The sequence below is a fragment of the Garra rufa genome, chromosome 10 (assembly GCF_049309525.1).
Source record: "Garra rufa chromosome 10, GarRuf1.0, whole genome shotgun sequence".
Taxonomy (NCBI): Eukaryota; Metazoa; Chordata; class Actinopteri; order Cypriniformes; family Cyprinidae; genus Garra; species Garra rufa.
The window spans coordinates 10,019,685-10,035,168 of NC_133370.1; the positions used below are offsets into that span (position 1 = coordinate 10,019,685).

A 15,484-nucleotide genomic window follows, 5' to 3' on the forward strand; every position below is an offset into this window, starting at 1 on the left:
ACTACTTCCACCTCTTGAAACTTTGGCTTTGCAAATATTACAATTTGCAGTGCTACTAGCTGCTGTATAAAGAGTAAAATATTTCCAAATCAGGGACATGTTTATCGCGCTGAGGTAGACTTTGCATGTAAAAGTTCCCTCACTCACGTCACTTGTGGTTGTGTAAGCAGCGCAATGTATTTTAAATGTATTTTATTTTTAAGGCAATGTTTTAAAATAATTGTGTTCTTGTATGAATTACTATAGTTTTTACAGTAGACTATTATTTGTTGCCATTTATTTAATCAAACTCTGGTAACGGTATCGAATTTGGATCGGTCACGCATCACTGATATCCGATCCATTCAAAAAGCTTGGATTGGCATCGATACCGATCCAAAGTATTGGATCGATGCAACCCAAACAATAACATGACATTTATGCAAAGAGTCAGTATTTGCAGTGTTGGCCCTTCTTTTTCAGGACCTCTGCAATTCGACTGGGCATGCTCTCAATCAACTTCTGGGCCAAATCCTGACTGATAGCAACCCATTCTTTCATAATCACTTCTTGGAGTTTGTCAGAATTAGTGGGTTTTTGTTTGTCCACCCCCCTTTTGAGGATTGTCCACAAGTTCTCAATGGGATTAAGATCTGGGGAGTTTCCAGGCCACAGACCCAAAATTTCAACGTTTTGGTCCCTGAGCCACTTAGTTATCACTTTTGCCTTATGGCACGGTACTCCATCGTGCTGGAAAATGCATTGTTCTTCACCAAACTGTTGTTGGATTGTTGGAAGAAGTTGCTGTTGGAGGGTGTTTTGGTACCATTCTTTATTAATGGCTGTGTTTTGGGGCAAAATTGTGAGTGAGCCCACTCCCTTGGATGAGAAGCATCCCCACACATGAATGATCTCAGGATGCTTTACTGTTGGCATGACACAGGACTGATGGTAGCCCTCACCTTTTCTAATCTGGACAAGCCTTCTTCCAGATACCCTAAACAATCGGAAAGAGGCTGTGTCGGAGAATATGACTTTGCCCCAGTCCTCAGCAGTCCATTCGCCATACTTTTTGCAGAAGATCAATCTATCACTGATGTTTTTTTTGGAGAGAAGTGGCTTCTTTGCTGCCCTTCTTGACACCAGGCCGTCTTCCAAAAGTCTTCGCCTCACTGTGCGTGCAGATGCGCTCACACCTGCCTGCTGCCATCCCTGAGCAAGCTCTGCACTGGTGGCACTCCGACCCTGCAGCTGAATCCTCTTTAGGAGACAATCCTGGCGCTTACTGGACTTTCTTGGACGCCCTGAGGCCTTCTTAACAAGAATTGAACCTCTTTCCTTGAAGTTCTTGATGATCCTATAAATTGTTGATTTAGGTACAATCTTAGTAGCCGCAATATCCTTGCCTGTGAAGCCATTTTTATGCAACGCAATGATGGCTGCACGCGTTTCTTTGCAGGTCACCATGGTTAACAATGGAAGAACAGTGATTTCAAGCATCACCCTCCTTTTAACATGTCAAGTCTGCCATTCTAACCCAATCAGCCTGATATAATGATGTCCAGCCTTGTCCTCATCAACATTCTCACCTGAGTTAACAAGACGAATACTGAAATGATCTCAGGAGGTCCTTTAATAACAGCAATTAAATGCAGTGGAAAGTTTATTTGGGATTAAGTTAATTTTCATGGCAAAGAAAGACTATGCAATTCATCTGATCACTCTTCATAACATTCTGGAGTATATGCAAATTGCTATTATAAAAACTTAAGCAGCAACTTTTCCAATGTCCAATATTTATGTAATTCTCAAAACTGGCCACGACTGTAGACAAAAACAGAGACACATGAAACAGCACTTAACTTGAACTTTCTGGTTATTTGTTCCAGAAAGCGGAGCAAGCGTTTAAAAGCGTGAAATCATTTGTTTATCCTTAAAAGCGCTTTCTCTATCAACCTGGTAACGTTACCTTGTTCATATTGTTTGTACGTAAATCCATGCGTACCTGCAGGAAGCGCGGTTAGAAAAAAGACTGCGTGAGTACACTGCTCGGATAATGTTAAGATGACACCCACAGCAATAAAAAGCTATGCTTTGAAGATTTTACCAGGGATGCATTGCATTCCGCTTCAAAATGGTACGCCGTTGAGCTCTTTTTTCTTCTTCTTCTGTGGGTTTACTGGCGGGTCGCATACCAACTTTTAGGTGCATACCGCCACCACCTGTGCCGGAGTGTGAAGTGATTTCAGACTAGGAGTACTGTGATGACTATATTCTATTTCTGAGTCCACTATTCTTAATGAATTGTATGACTTTCTTTATTATTTTACCGGATCCTTGTTTAATGTTTAATAATTTGCATACAGAAAATTCATGGCATCCTAAGTTCTGTAATTCTCTTTGCAATTCATTCCTTTCCTGTTCATAACTTGGACAAACTGTCAGTACTGTATATGATCAACTGTTTCCTTTACATGACATGATTCACACAAACCTGTACTTTGTTTTCCTATAATATGAAGTGATGAATTACGTTTTGTACGTCCCATCCTAAGTCTTGTTAAAATTACCCAATCCTCTCTGTTTAAGTTTAGTGTCATTTTGCTTTGATATACTTTATTTTGAATATTATATAAATGCCTTTCTGTTTTACAGTTATTCCAGAATTCTTGCCATTTCTTATTGCAAGCTTCTTTTATTATACTTTCCCCCTCCATCTTGCTTAGTGTAAGTGAAATAGAAGGGATATTCATGTAAAGTGATTCTTTAGCCAGTACATCAGATTTTTCATTTCCTGGTATAACCGAATGCGCCAGAACCCAAACAAAATGAACTATTATTCCTTCATGTCTTAACCTATAATGTAAATTCATTATTTCAATAAGGACACCATATCTAACAGTTTGAAAAGTTTGAAGATTACCCTAAAGATACAGATCACTACCCAAGGCATTACTTCTTTTACCCAACTCAGTGCCATCTGAATTGCTACCATTTCCGCAATGTATACTGAGGTCCCATCTGTTAACCTCCCATTTCTTCCAACTTTAAATTCTGGGACATAGAATGCAGATCCGGTATGCCTTGTCTCTGGGTTCTTTGAGCCATCTGTATATATTGGGATAAATGCATAATATACTGTTCTAATATATTCTGCTGTAAACGTTTTAATGTCAATTTGTTCTTTTTGCATACATTTGTGAATATGAAAGTCAACTTCAGGTTGAGTAAAAGAACCAAGGAGCAATTGGAGAAATTGTAACTACTGATGAAAATGTTATATTATTTATTGACATATCTGCAACCCACTCCTTTACTTTCCAGGCAAATCCTCTTATATTAAGGTTTATTGTTTCCCAACTCTGCTCTAATATTGTTTTGGTAGGATGATCTAAACTATATCCTCGTAAATTGGTTTTTACTCTACATTTGTGCAGTTTTCAGTGGGTTAGTGATATTTTTAAATATATATAAATTAATAAATAAATATTTTTTAACACACCTTCTCATTCAGGTTATACATTATTGATGTTTCATTTTTTCTGAAAATGTTATTATTACTTTAAAATTCCGCATCCATTTTCATAGTTTTATTTCCAACGCTATTATCGTCCGATTCAGATCCTCTGTTTTTCCGTTTGTTTGATGCATCTATTACTTGGGACCATCCCTCACTATCAATTATTGAAGATTCATCTTCATCATCCATACTAATTGCATCCATCCTCTCCAGTCTCAGCACAGTCGACGCAAAAACCGCCAAACCACCACCCGTTTGTCACAGCTCTTTTTTGAGTTTCCTCCGTCACATTTAAACTCGGATGTACGTCATTACGTACATAATATGAACGATTTCTATTGGTGAAGACACATTACTAAACAAATACATAAAATTAGATTAAAAAGAAAAATAAATGTTTAGTTTTTTTTTTTTAATTTATAAGTAAGAATTTCAAAAAAAAAAAAAAAAGCTTTGCAAAGAGATCCCTTCTCAATAATTCTGTATTTACCATATTTAACTATTTGTACAATATATTGTTTTTTATACATTCCATAAGTTATTCTAAAAATAAAAGCGCAATGAAATACGCATTTGTAAATATATATTTATTTATTTATTTTCAGAGGTAAATCAATAACAATCACATTTTATCAATGTTTCAAGTGTAATTTATGAAATGTGTTGTATTTTGAATCAGGAATATTTCCTGTACATATGGGGTGTAATTAATATCAGTCTCTGCCAATGGACATACACATACATTTTGGAGGTGACATGAAAATGCAGGACACATTTTATTACATACATTTCATCATTTACAAAGAAAATATGAATACATTTTTAACTTAACTTTTTCCAGTATAAAAATATACAGTATTTTTTTTTTTCAAATTGAGGTGTAAACTCTCCAGGTGTGAGATCTTCATCAATGCAAATTCCAGTTGTTGCTTTAGCCTCCATTTGAAGAATTGTCATGTATTGAAATAAATTTAGCAAAAGACTCAGGGCAAACTGAAGATAAATGACTTACATAAAAATACAAAATGATACACAGTCAACCATATACTGATATAATGCTACTGTCATTAGGCCTTCTTGCTGTACAATACAATTAATAATATATAAACCAAGTATTATTAAAACAATCTTACTTCATTAGAGACTCCATAACGGTCATATTGTGATGATTTTGTAGCTCTACTTCATCTGTAAAAAAAACACTGTACACTGTAAAAAAAAAAAAAAATTGTTGAGTAAACTTAAAATAATTTGTTACCCTGCTGCCTTAAAATTTTAAGTTCAGTCAGCTCAAAGTTTCAAGTTTAGTCAACTTGAAATGTTGTACTAAGAAACAACTTAGATATTTAAGTTGACTTAAGAAAAAATGTGGTTTGTTAAACTATAAAGCTGGGTAAGTTACCTGGATGCCTTAATCGTTTTAAATTGAATCAACTCAAATTTCTAAGCTGTCCCTTAGTACAACTTAACATTTTAAGTTGACTAAACAATTTGAGTTGACTGAACTTAAAATTTTAAGGCAGCCAGGTAACAAACTGTGTTAAGTTGACTCAACAAATATTTTTTTAACAGTGTATACTGCTACAAAGGACACAGTTTCACTGATGAGTCCGGAGTTATGCCAAACCCCGGATAGAGCGGTTGAGTGAATGTGGTCTGGATTCTGTGGATGAGGGTCATTGTATCAGAGACGTTGTAGAAGGACAGAATTCCTGCTCTGTGATCCACATACACCCCTATTTTAGAGGAGTTGGAGACTTCAGGGAGAACAGATTTTTTGTTATTGTGACTAAATAAATATGCAGAGGGACAGCAGAACAATCTCCAGGACTGATCATTACATCCAAATTTACACTCAGTACCCCGTCCCTTCCTGCTGATGCTCTTATATGACACTGATATTCCCACACCCTGAGTCCCACTCCACTCCACCTCCCAGTAAGAGCGTCCACACACACTCTCTCTACACAACACCTGAGGCCAAGCATCAAATCTGTCTGGATGATCAGGATACGGCTGCAGCGTACCAGTACAAGCAGCCACTTTGTTCTCCTCAGAAAGATAGAGGTGTTTATGTACTGACTCTGAATCCAGAGTACACTGATGGTAATCTGATGGAGAGAAACAGACAATCTGCATTTTAATATCATCAAACATTAAAGGATAACTATTGCCAAAATGCAACCTGGGCTGTTTTTTTTTTTTTTTTTTTACTGTAAACGAGACAAACATACACTGTAAAAAAACAAAGCTGTAAAATTTACGGTAAAAAACTGGCAGCTGTGGTTGCCAGAATTTTACCGTAAAAAATATGGTAGCAATGTTTTAGGTTTACAGTTTTCAGTTAAATTTACAGGTAAATACCATAATTTCACTGATATAATGGCAATGTAACTACCTTTTAAAGTACTGAAATCTGTTTTTAACTTTTGTAATACGATAACCACCAAAAGCAGGTGGTGATGACAACATCACATGAGCCAAGGCCCATCACAAGGAGGTTTTGAAGAATAACATATATAGAAGGTGCACAGTGTCATTCACACAAACACTAAACACCATCATGGTAACACACATAAAACTGAAATAATGCAAAAAACATTAATTTAACAACATTAGATGCAACATACAACCCTAATGTACAAAACTGCCAAGAAAAATATAAGAATAAAAAGTTATTTTAACAAAAAAAAAAACATCAAATAAAGAAAAATTATACACAGGGAATTCTGGGAATGTCAATTTACGGTTATTCACTGTAAATTTTACGTTCTTTTTCCCACTTCCAAAAACGGTGTGGTACCGTAAAACTACATGCACAGTTTTTCACCGTATATAGAAGGGGAACTTACCGTTAAGGATTTCACAGGTTTATACCATAGCATTTTTACAGTTTTTTACCGTTAAACGAGCCGTTTTTGAGATTGACCGTGATTTCGTTTTGTGGTCAATGGCCGGTGAATGGGAGTTCTAGGGGCATAACTTTGAGCGCATCAAAATCAATATTTTTACAACACTAAGAAGGCTCGACACGCCATGAAACTTTGCTCGAAGTATCACCTTGGTCTCTAAACATGAACTCGAGCATTGAGAACATTGTTTGTGTACACAGAGTTTACTAAAAAGAAAGTTTCACTGTTTGAGTTTCCGCTCACAGCCGTCTTGCCAGTCAAGAGGTGTCGATCTCCGAATGCTAGGATGGATAGCTCCTAAAGCATATTTCCATATAAATGCACGGCTAATTCGTTGTTTTGACGCAAGTGAAAAACAATATTAACCTTCTAGTTGTAAAAAGAGCCTCATATAAGCCTAATATTTCGCCCTATGGAGTCCATTCATTCGCATTCGGAGATCGACACTTCTTGACTGGCAAGACGGCTGTGAGCGGAAACTCAAACAGTGGAAGTGAGTTGTTCAAAACCTTTCTTTTTTAGTAAACTCTGTGTACACAAACAATGTTCTCAATGCTCGAGTTCATGTGTAGAGACCCAGGCGATACTTCGAGCAAAGTTTCATGGTGTGTCGAGCCTTCTTAGTGTTGTAAAAATATCGATTTTGATGCGCTCAAATTTATGCCCCTAGTATTCCCATTCACCGGCCATTGACCACAAAACGAAATCACGGTCAATCTCAAAAACGGCTTGTTTGTCGTAATTATGCTTTTAGATATAAGTTTGTCTCGTTTACAAAAAAAAAAAAACAGCCCAGGTTGCATTTTGGCAATAGTTATCCTTTAACACAAGTTTTCAGGTGAAATGGTTTTATCAAAACTGATTTAAAGCCTATTAAAAAACTGTAAGTGAAAATTGTAGTTACTAGTGGGACAGAATAGCAAAATAGTTACAAAAGAGTACAAGTACAGAAAAATTAAACCTTTCACCTTTAATTTTTTATAAATATGTCTAGTGTTTGCTTTATTTGTATATGTATAACACTTACAATGCATGAAGTGCTCTCTTGTTTTGGGTTCAGTGATGGGTGTGAGGATTTTAATTTTCACTATACAGAAACAATAATGCAGTAATATTATTAAAAAAAATTTAATATCTATCAATTTGTTTATTAATTCTGTTTTACAAGATCTGTACATTACCTCCACCAGGTATCTGTTCAATCTCTCTGCAAAAATTTTCAAGTTTACTTCTTATTATGGAGACGGATCTTCTCACATCATCATAAGAGAGGAGAGAACTGACAGTGCTGTCTGAAGATGCAGGAGGTACAAAGAGAAATGGAAAACTCTAAAAAGACAACAAAAGCAAATATGTAAATTATCATGTAAATATGAAAAAATACAGTTCAAGAAATGTAAAGGATCACATAGATTAGTTACAAAGTAACCTGTAAATCTTTACAAACCTGCAGGAAGTGGATGTGGTTTTCATCGTCTAGAAGCTGCTTCAGCTCAGTATCTCTCTTCTGCAGATCATCGATCTCCTGCTGCAGTTGCTTTAGGAGTCCTTCAGCTCGACTCACTTCAGTCTTTTCTCGATCTCTGATCATCTGTGTCACCTCAGAGCGGCTTCTCTCAATGCAGTGGATCAGTTCGGTAAAGATCCTCTCACTGTCCTCCACCGCTGACTGTGCAGACCACTGTTATGACACAAAGAGAGAAACACTAGAATCAGTCCATTCAATCAGACAGTTATTTTTTCTCTTATACTCACCTTGTGAGTCTGCACAAATTCCATCAGCTTCTGAAGCTCTGTTTGCCTCTCTTGAATTTTCCTCTGTATAATTGTTACTGTGTCTCCAACCTGTATCTGATGAACAAATAAACATTTGAAGACTTTGTTTTTCCACAAGGAGTTAAAAACCTCTCTATATTCTTGTTTGATGTGGCATTGTTAACAGCCTACACAGCAACTTGATACAATAACTGCAAAATGTATGTCATGTCAATTATGCAGTTCATACCTGTTTCTCTGTCCTCTCTGCTTCAACTGAAACAGTGTCATGATTTTTGTGTTCATTCATCATACAACTCAAACAAATACATTTCTGGTCAGAACGACAAAAAACCTCCAGTAGTCTGTCATGTTCAGAGCAGATCATCTCCTGGATTTGTCCAGTGGCGTCAGTCACTTTGTGTCGTTTCCTTGGGTGAGATACCTCATGACACTCAAAGTGACTTTGACAGTATGATTCTAGACACATCATACAGGACTTTACAGCTTTGCGTTTCCTTTCAGTACAGACGTCACATTCCACATCTCCAGGTTCAGCATAACCCTGAGCAGATCTTGTATTCTTCAAGTTGTCCACCATTTCAGCCAACATCACATTGTTATTTAAAGCAGGTCTTGGAGTAAAGCTCTGTCTGCACTCAGGGCAGCTGTAAAGTCCCTCCTTATCATATTTATTCCAGCAGTCTGTAATGCAGCTCATACAGTAACTATGTCCACAGGGAATGGTCACTGGATCCTTCAGTAGCTCCAGACAGATCGGACAGCTGAATTGATCCTCGCCCACTAAAATACTGGCTTCTGCCATGTTCCTCTACGTACATAACAATACAGACAAAGACTTGACAACACATAACCTATAAGTTTCGCTTTCTTTCATCTACTTTTCCTGTTTCGAGACGTGTGCAAAGGTGGGTGTGTTTGTTAAAAGGTGTGACTGTCTGACCACAAACAACATAGATAAGAGTATAACTGCTCCTAATAACTTGGTAACTTCAAATAACTTTTACATTACTTCATAAAAACACAAAAGTTTTAGTTTTGGTATCAAAATATGTAATTTCTATACCAAAACTGCAGTCACTGTTACGCAGATTGATCATAAACACAGCTAAAAAGCTTCCATAGTGGCCATCCACAAAACTAATATTTACCACAGATTTATCACAGGTAGAATGCAAAATTTTCAATACAAACATTACAGTCAAATGGAATTTACGCAATATTTCAAACTTTTAACGTACAGGAGAAAATCAAACACGAGCTGCATCCAAAACAATCAAATGTTCTGCATATTGATGCGCAAAAATTATATTCAAAATCAGAATGTTTGCAGGAGCAGGATTAAGAAAACGCACACAATGAGTGGCGACAGTAGAAAGCAAAACCGAATCCTGGACATTTTGGAGGATTTAGGAATCCTGGCTGGACACATTTTTTAAGTCCAAAAAGAGGACATGTCCGAGGAAAAGAAAAGGTATGGTCACCCTTTATAAGTACATACTATTCACAAACATCCCGCGAGTATTTTATTTATTTATTTTTTTAGCGACAGAGATAATCAGAAATTACCTGATATTATGGTTAATAGAGTGCGTTTACAACGTGCCATCAATTGGCCATATTGGTGGCATGAACGTGAACAATGCCACTGAACCGGACCAAACACACATTTCGCTGATTATTGCTGCTGAAAATGCTAAATTGCTGTCATATTTTGGGCTGTACTAATCTGTCGGACCAGGAATAACATTTGGAGTACTATGGACTGCCAAATGTTATAACAAATCAAGGAAAAGTGTGCAAAAAACTGTCTGAGGAACAAAAGGCGTTTGTGGTTGGCCAAACTTAACCAGGATTTCCAGGGCAAGAATCTTGACAACATTTGTGTTTGTTCTTATCATTTTTGGTAAGAAGGTGAAATATTAGGCTAATATTTTAATTAATACTGCTCTTATATATCTTTACCACCTATTAACTTCAGTTTGTACATATTGCACCCTTTCCCACAGCAATTCCATAAGAACCATTGAGTTAAAGGTTCTTTATTGAACCATCTCTTTCTTACCATTTCATAATCTGAAGAACTTTCTTTTGCCACAAAGAACTTTTTATGAAACAGAAAGGTTCTCCAGATGCTAAAGGTTCTTTATTGAACCATTTAGACAAAAAAATGTTCTTCTATGGCATCGTGAAGTACCTTTAATTTAAGAGTGTATATGATTTAGCAGCTTCTACACATTTTTTTCTGCAGTTTTGACAGCATCAATTAGCAGAACAACATATGCAGTAGAATATAGCCGTGCAATCAGTGCTGTTGTTTACATCCGAGTATCGCCAATATGGCCCTGCATCCGGGTAACTGACCAAACCGTGACGTAAGTGCAGACGACCCCCTATTACTTTGCCCTCTCAAGCAACAACGTTACTGTTTACGATTTACAGTTAACAAATGATAAGTTAAGCTTACCAATATCTGTTGGTTTACTTTGTTTTAATACATTGTTCTTTCCCCCTTTTTCTTTTCTGCGCCATTTGCCACCTCTATCTAAGAGTATAGAATACCAGTATAAGTTCTTTGCCTCTATTCAGTTTGACGAAGGACGAGTCTCTTTTATCAGTCCATCATCCTGCCTCGGCTTTAGTGTGAGACTGACACCTAGTGGATGTTATTTATTATCGACAGTCACACCGGAGTTTATTACCTGTTTTGCACACGTCTCTTAAACACCAGGAAACTGTTTTAGCTCTTCATTTAAGAGAAAACGAAACCTAAGTATATACATAAGTCGTTGTATTTATCTCTGTCTGATTGTATTTGCAGTGAAATGGAAGAAGCTAAAATTTCAGTGGCTGAGGATCAGTTCAGCTGTCCTATCTGTCTGGATCTACTAAAGGGTCCAGTAACCATCCCCTGTGGACACAGTTACTGTATGAACTGCATTACAGACTGCTGGAATAAAGAAGATCAGTGGAGAGTGTATAGCTGCCCTGAATGCAGACAGACCTTCAGTCCAAGACCTGCTTTAAATATGAATGTGATGTTTGCTGAAATGGTGGAGAAACTGAAGAAGAAAAAAGTCCAGATGAAAGTCGAGGCTCAGTCTTTCAGTTACGCTGAACCTGGAGATGTGGAGTGTGATGTTTGTACTGGACGGAAACGTAAAGCTGTCAAGGCCTGTCTGATGTGTCTGGAATCATACTGTCAAACTCACATTGAGTGTCATAAGGAATCTCATTCAAGTAAGCGACATAAACTAACTGATGCTGGACGAATCCACAAAATGATCTGCTCTAAACATGACCGACTGCAAGAGATTTTTTGTCGAACTGACCAACTATGTATTTGTTTGATGTGTATGATGGATGAACACAAAAATCACGATACTGTGTCAGTTGAAGCAGAGTGGACTGAGAAACAGGTATGCACATACAGTATAAGTAAACTGTGTTGATTGCAGGTGCAGTTTTTAAGCCAATTCTGGCAGTCTATGATGAGAACATCATATATTAATAGTAATATGATGGACATATCAAACCATCCAATGAGGATTACCGAAGATGTCTAATGTTTACATTTTTTCCCATGCCTCAGAATCAGGTTGGAGAGTTACAAGAAAAATGCCAGCGGAGAATCCAAGAGAGACAGAAGAAGCTTCAAGAGCTCAAAGAGGCTATTAAGACTCACAAGGTGAGACCCAGACTAACCTGGTTAGTGTTCGACCACATTTTCCAGTTCCACAGAAGCCCATTGTGGCTAACAGATTGATGATCTGATTATCTGTGTGTTGTAACAGAGCTCTGCACAGGCAGCAGTGAAGGAGAGTGAGAGGATCTTTACAGAACTGATCCGTTCTATTAAGAGAAGCCGCACTGAGGTGATACAGATGATCAGAAACCAAGAACAGGCTGAAGTGAGTCGAGCTGAAGGACTCTTGAAGCAACTGGAGCGGGAGATTGACGATCTGAGAAGGAGAGGTGCTGAACTGGAGCAGCTTTTACACATAGATGTTCAAATCCATTTCCTACAGGTAGCAGAGACTAACAGGACTGTCCTAAGCAATGTGTTTTGACTAGATAGTTATTTCCTAATTTTACTGTAATGTGTTTCTTTGTATCTTTAATGTTTCTGTGAATTTATTCTCTCCAGAGTTTCCAGTCTCTTTCGAAACCTCTGGAATCTACAGTCGTTCCCAGAATTACTGTCAGTTCTGTCCTCCCTTATGATGATGTGAGAAAATCTGTCTCTCACTTGAAAGAAATACTGGAGGAGTTCTGTAAAGAGAAAGTAGAGCGGTTATCTGGTCAAGGTACAGTGAGAGAAACAGTTGCTTTCAGAAGAAATATGTAACGTTGAACTGGGAGATAGTAAATGTTTTATATAATTATAAATGTTTTATATAATTATTAAAAGTAATAATTAGAACTATACTAATTAAATGTGTTTATTTTCTTAGTAACATACATCAACATTATTTCCAATAATGAACCCAGGACTAGGGAGGAATTCCTACAGTGTAAGTCACCATGAAAACACACCCACACATACACAAAGAAAGAGAAAGAGAGAATGACAAAAGGCCAGGATCAGAAAAAAAAACATGTAAAATCAGATGTTAAACAGTTGAAGTCAAAAGTTTACATATACCTCGCAGAATCTGCAAAATGTTATTTTACCAAAACAAGAGGGATCATACAAAATGCATGTTATTTTTTATGCAGTACTGACCTGAACCACAAGAGAAAAAGACAGTTGAATTTATAAAAATTACCCCATTCAAAAGTTTACATGCAAATGATTCGTAATACTGTGTTGTTACCTGAATGATCCACAGCTTTTTTTTTTTTTTTTTTGATAGTTGTACAGGAGTCCCTTGTTTGTCCTGAACAGTTAAACTGCCTGCTGTTCTTCAGAAAAATCCTTTAGGTAACACAAATTCTTTGGTTTTTCAGCATTTTTGTGTATTTGAAGCTTTTCCAACAATGACCAAAATAAGATGGATCATACAAAATGCATGTTATTGTTTATTTAGCACTGACCTGAATAAGACATTTCACATACAAGTTCACACTGAGGACAACTGAGGGACTCATATGCAACTACCCATTGATGCTTCAGAAGTAAAAACGATGCATTAAACTTTTAAAATTTGAAGATTAGAATAAATTTTACTTATTTTGTTTTCTGGGAAGCATGTCAGAATTTCCTGTACGTTCTGAAGGGCAGTTCTAAAAAAAAAAAAAAAAAAGATATTTAGGCAGAAAAATGTATAAATCTTCATTCTGTTCAAAAGTTTTCACCCCTCTCACCCAGGTCTAAATGCATCATTTTTACTTCTGAAGCATCAGTAAGTGTTTGAACCTTCTGTAATAGTTGCATATGAGTCCCTCAGTTGTCCTAAGTGTGAAAAGATGGATCTCAAATACTTACAGTTGGGACCTGAAGGATTTTTCTGAAGAACAGCGGGAAGTTGAACTGTTCAGGACAAACAAGGGACTCATGAACAACTATCACTAAACAAACAAACAAACAAACAAAAACAGCTGTGGATCATTCAGGTAAGAGCACAGTATTAAGAATCAAGTGAATGTAAACTGTTGAACAGGGCCATTTTTATAAATTCAACTATTATTTTCACTTGTGGACTATATGAAAAATCTTATTCAGGTCAGTACTAAATAAAAAATAACATGCATTTTGTTTGATCCCTCTTATTTTGTTAAAATAATTACTGAGAAACAGATTTTAATTAAATGGTTTAAATGAAAATTAAATTACATTTTCATTTTCATTTTCATCAGATTCCCGTCAACTCACTCTGGACCCAAACACTTCGCATAAACAGCTTCATCTGTCTAAGGACCACAGAGTGGCTACATTCACTCAAACAGAGCAGCCGTATCCTGATCATCCAGACAGATTTGATGTTTGGCCCCAGGCTTTGTGCAGAGAAAGAGTGTGTGGACGCTGTTACTGGGAGGTGGAGTGGAGTGCTGGTGCAGGAATATCAGTGTCATACAAGAGCATCTGCAGGAAGGGAGAAACTAAAGATTGTTTATTTGGGTATAAAAATGAGTCCTGGAAATTGCAGTGCTCTCAATCCAGTCACTTATTTTTTCACAATAACATTAAGACTTATCTCCCTATGTTCCCCAGCACCTGTAGAATAGGAGTGTACGTGGATCACAGAGCAGGAATTCTGTCCTTCTACAAAGTTTCTGACACAATGACCCTCATCCACAGAGTCCAGACCACATTCACTCAACCGCTCTATCCTGGGTTTGGAGTTTATGGGTCAACAGTGAAACTGTGTAATCTGAGAGAGTAGATTGAGATTTTACAAATGTTTTTTTTTTTTGTCCATGATCAAAGGTTTGACAAATATTTGCCTTTTGTGTGTGTGTGTGTGTGTGTGTGTGTGTGTGCAGGGGCGCCACTCGCAATTTTGGGCCCTATGACAAAATATGAGGTTGGGCCCCCCTACCACACAAAAGCAGACCTCTGGGGGCCCCTAAATGGCGTGGGCCCTTAGAATTGTCCTAACTTTCCCCCCCCTTAGCGGCGCCCCTGTGTGTGTGTGTCATATATTTTACATATACAGCAGTTACTTCTGTTCCTTGAATCTGATTGGCTGTTCTTCCAGTTTCACTCCACTTGCAGAATTTCTCACAGCGAGTGCATTTTAGTGGCTGTGATTACCAAATGACAGTGAAAGATGCCTCTATTTGCAACTAAAATAGAATTACCTATGATTTTGTTCAGTTTAATTATTTATAGCTTATTTTTCTTAATAAATGATCTGTGCAATGTAACTTATTTTTATTCAATACTTGTCTGAGTCTTAATATGTGGTCTTATAGTGATATGATATTTTTTGGAAATTGAATAGTTTATCAGGTGACTTTTCAGATATGAGAGATACCGTATGTTCCATACCATATACAACTAATGCTTTATTTATATTAAGCCAAATTGAAACAGTACACATTACAGATGGACATTTAAATGAGAGTAAATAAAATAAATATGTGCATAAGTAATACTGACTACTTATATAAATTCCAAAGTACATGAAACCTTGCAATTATTTAAATTGTTATCATAATTATAGGACAGGCCGTATTTGTCACAATCCAGGCGGGGTTGAGGAGTGGAGATGGATGAGGAGAACCGGAGTAAATGAAAGAATAAAGTTTATTAAATAAAACACTGCAAATGATAACAAACAAAATCGGGAGCAGGAAATGAGCATATGACTAAACAAACGGAAGTAACATCAACATTGACCGACAAACGGGG

At 36.9% G+C, this 15,484-nt stretch overlaps 2 protein-coding genes across 2 annotated transcripts; one reads left to right on the top strand and one right to left on the bottom strand.

Annotated features, from left to right (window-relative positions):
* Positions 1–4,131: 4,131 nt before the first annotated feature.
* On the bottom strand, positions 4,132–9,003 carry LOC141344003 (tripartite motif-containing protein 16-like). Its single transcript, XM_073848721.1, has 6 exons — positions 8,417–9,003; positions 8,167–8,262; positions 7,859–8,092; positions 7,593–7,740; positions 7,439–7,498; positions 4,132–5,610 (listed from the first exon to the last, which is right to left on the bottom strand). Exons 1-6 carry the CDS (start codon positions 8,990–8,992, stop codon positions 5,081–5,083), a joined length of 1,644 nt encoding a protein of 547 aa, XP_073704822.1. The 5' UTR covers positions 8,993–9,003; the 3' UTR covers positions 4,132–5,080.
* Positions 9,004–11,012: 2,009 nt separating this feature from the next.
* On the top strand, positions 11,013–14,899 carry LOC141344009 (tripartite motif-containing protein 16-like protein). The gene is made up of 6 exons (XM_073848726.1): positions 11,013–11,606; positions 11,780–11,875; positions 11,982–12,215; positions 12,335–12,494; positions 12,642–12,701; positions 13,987–14,899. The coding sequence occupies exons 1-6, from the start codon at positions 11,013–11,015 to the stop codon at positions 14,511–14,513; spliced, it is 1,671 nt and encodes a 556-aa protein (XP_073704827.1). The 3' UTR covers positions 14,514–14,899.
* Positions 14,900–15,484: the final 585 nt, after the last annotated feature.